Source organism: Cariama cristata, unplaced genomic scaffold (genome assembly GCF_000690535.1).
Source record: "Cariama cristata isolate BGI_N322 unplaced genomic scaffold, ASM69053v1 scaffold36463, whole genome shotgun sequence".
Classification (NCBI taxonomy): Eukaryota; Metazoa; Chordata; class Aves; order Cariamiformes; family Cariamidae; genus Cariama; species Cariama cristata.
In genome coordinates, this window is record NW_009609675.1 from 1 (window position 1) to 1,493 (window position 1,493).

A 1,493-nucleotide genomic window follows, 5' to 3' on the forward strand; every position below is an offset into this window, starting at 1 on the left:
AGAGGCGTGGGAGAGGGCAGGAGGGGTTACTGCCTGACCGTCTCGGTAACCTCGGTTCACTTTGCACGAATTTGGGGAATAACACCCCCCCATCCTTTGAGAAGACAGCACAGAGGTGTGGAACTGGAGTGAACTTGGCGATGACGAGCGAAAACCCACATACTTTTCCAAGGCTGGAAGGCGTGGCAGGACAGCAGAGAAAACTAGGATGTACGAGCCCACAATTGCCAGCTACAAATTTGTTTTGCATTGGCACAGGGTTTCATGCACATGTCCCATCCCACCTCCCAAACCAAGCTGCAGTCTTCCAAACTTACGACTAGCAAGCACCGTGGTTTGTTCTGCTTTGTGGGCAGTAAGGGGGGAAAACAAACCCCGCTGTGACTTGTTTCAGCCTCTCCCACCACCATCCTCAGCAGCGTAAACAGCTCATGCAGACCCAGGGGCTGCACACTGAGTTGTCATGCTGCTACATCGGAAACGTGGAGGTGGTTAAAACATGGACAGTAAAAGTGTAAATCTAGCCTGCGCTTTCAGGCATCTCGATCAAGCTGTAAGGATGCTAAGCACCTGGAGTCATGCAGGATCTGTTGCACAAGCTGTAACACTGGGAGGTCCTTTCCTTGTATGTATTTTAATCTCTATGGATGTGAGGAGTGCTCTACTTAACAGCACGATTGGTGTGTCTGCAGGGCTCTTGCCATACAGGCACAGACTGGTAGGGGCAAAACTGCACGTTGGATTATTATCTTAAAATACCTATAACATGCAAAACAAACTAGATAAGTAAAAGCTTAATTTTTGGTTACTGAAAAATGACCATAACTCCCTTATGGGCCAGTCTCAGCTGAATTAGTTTAAGTAGGAGTCACTCCTCTTTACCTCTCAGACCCGGGAGGTTCGGGGGCCGTAGTCCTCTCCTTATCACCTGCTAGTAAGGCCCTCCCTTCTGTATTATGTGTCTGGTAGCATTTTATCAGCCTCGTGCTGTACTCCTGAGCAGAAGCCTTTAGTGTACAACTCTCATTTAGAGAGGGGAAAAGAAATGACAAGTTGTTCTGCAAGGTGGATGCTTTTCACAGCCTTGCCTTTGTCTTGGGTCATTACCACTAAGCTGGTGATAAGCTGCTATTAATTACAGATTGTCAGGACATGCAAATTAGAACAAGAGCATACCAAAAGCATCAGCTCAGTCCTGCTGAGGGAGCTGGCACTGAGAGCCTTGTGGGCTGGTGACAAACTGTTCTTGGAGGATCTGCCCTCTGAAGTCGTTCAAATTTGCTTGAGAGCATCTTCCTGGGGTTTGGTGTAAGTAGCTCTTAACAATCAGATTGCTTATTCCAATGAAGCTTTGGCAGTTGTTCTCTTTATCACCTGAAAATTTGGTGACGCACACAATGACTGAAGGTGTCAGTTTAGCTATTTATTACACCATTTATTACACCGTGTGGTGAGAGTGCAGGTGTGGATTGCCTCCTTCTCCTCCTCACACA

The 1,493-nt window shown here is 47.4% G+C and overlaps 1 protein-coding gene across 1 annotated transcript in view; it reads left to right on the top strand.

Annotated features, from left to right (window-relative positions):
- Positions 1-140: 140 nt before the first annotated feature.
- Positions 141-1,493, top strand: part of LOC104159643 (protein Wnt-5b-like) — an 11,526-nt gene continuing 10,173 nt past the window's right edge. Inside the window, exon 1 of the mRNA XM_009697605.1 lies at positions 141-210. Coding sequence (XP_009695907.1) covers positions 141-210 — 70 coding nt within the window. The remainder of the gene's footprint in view (positions 211-1,493) is intronic.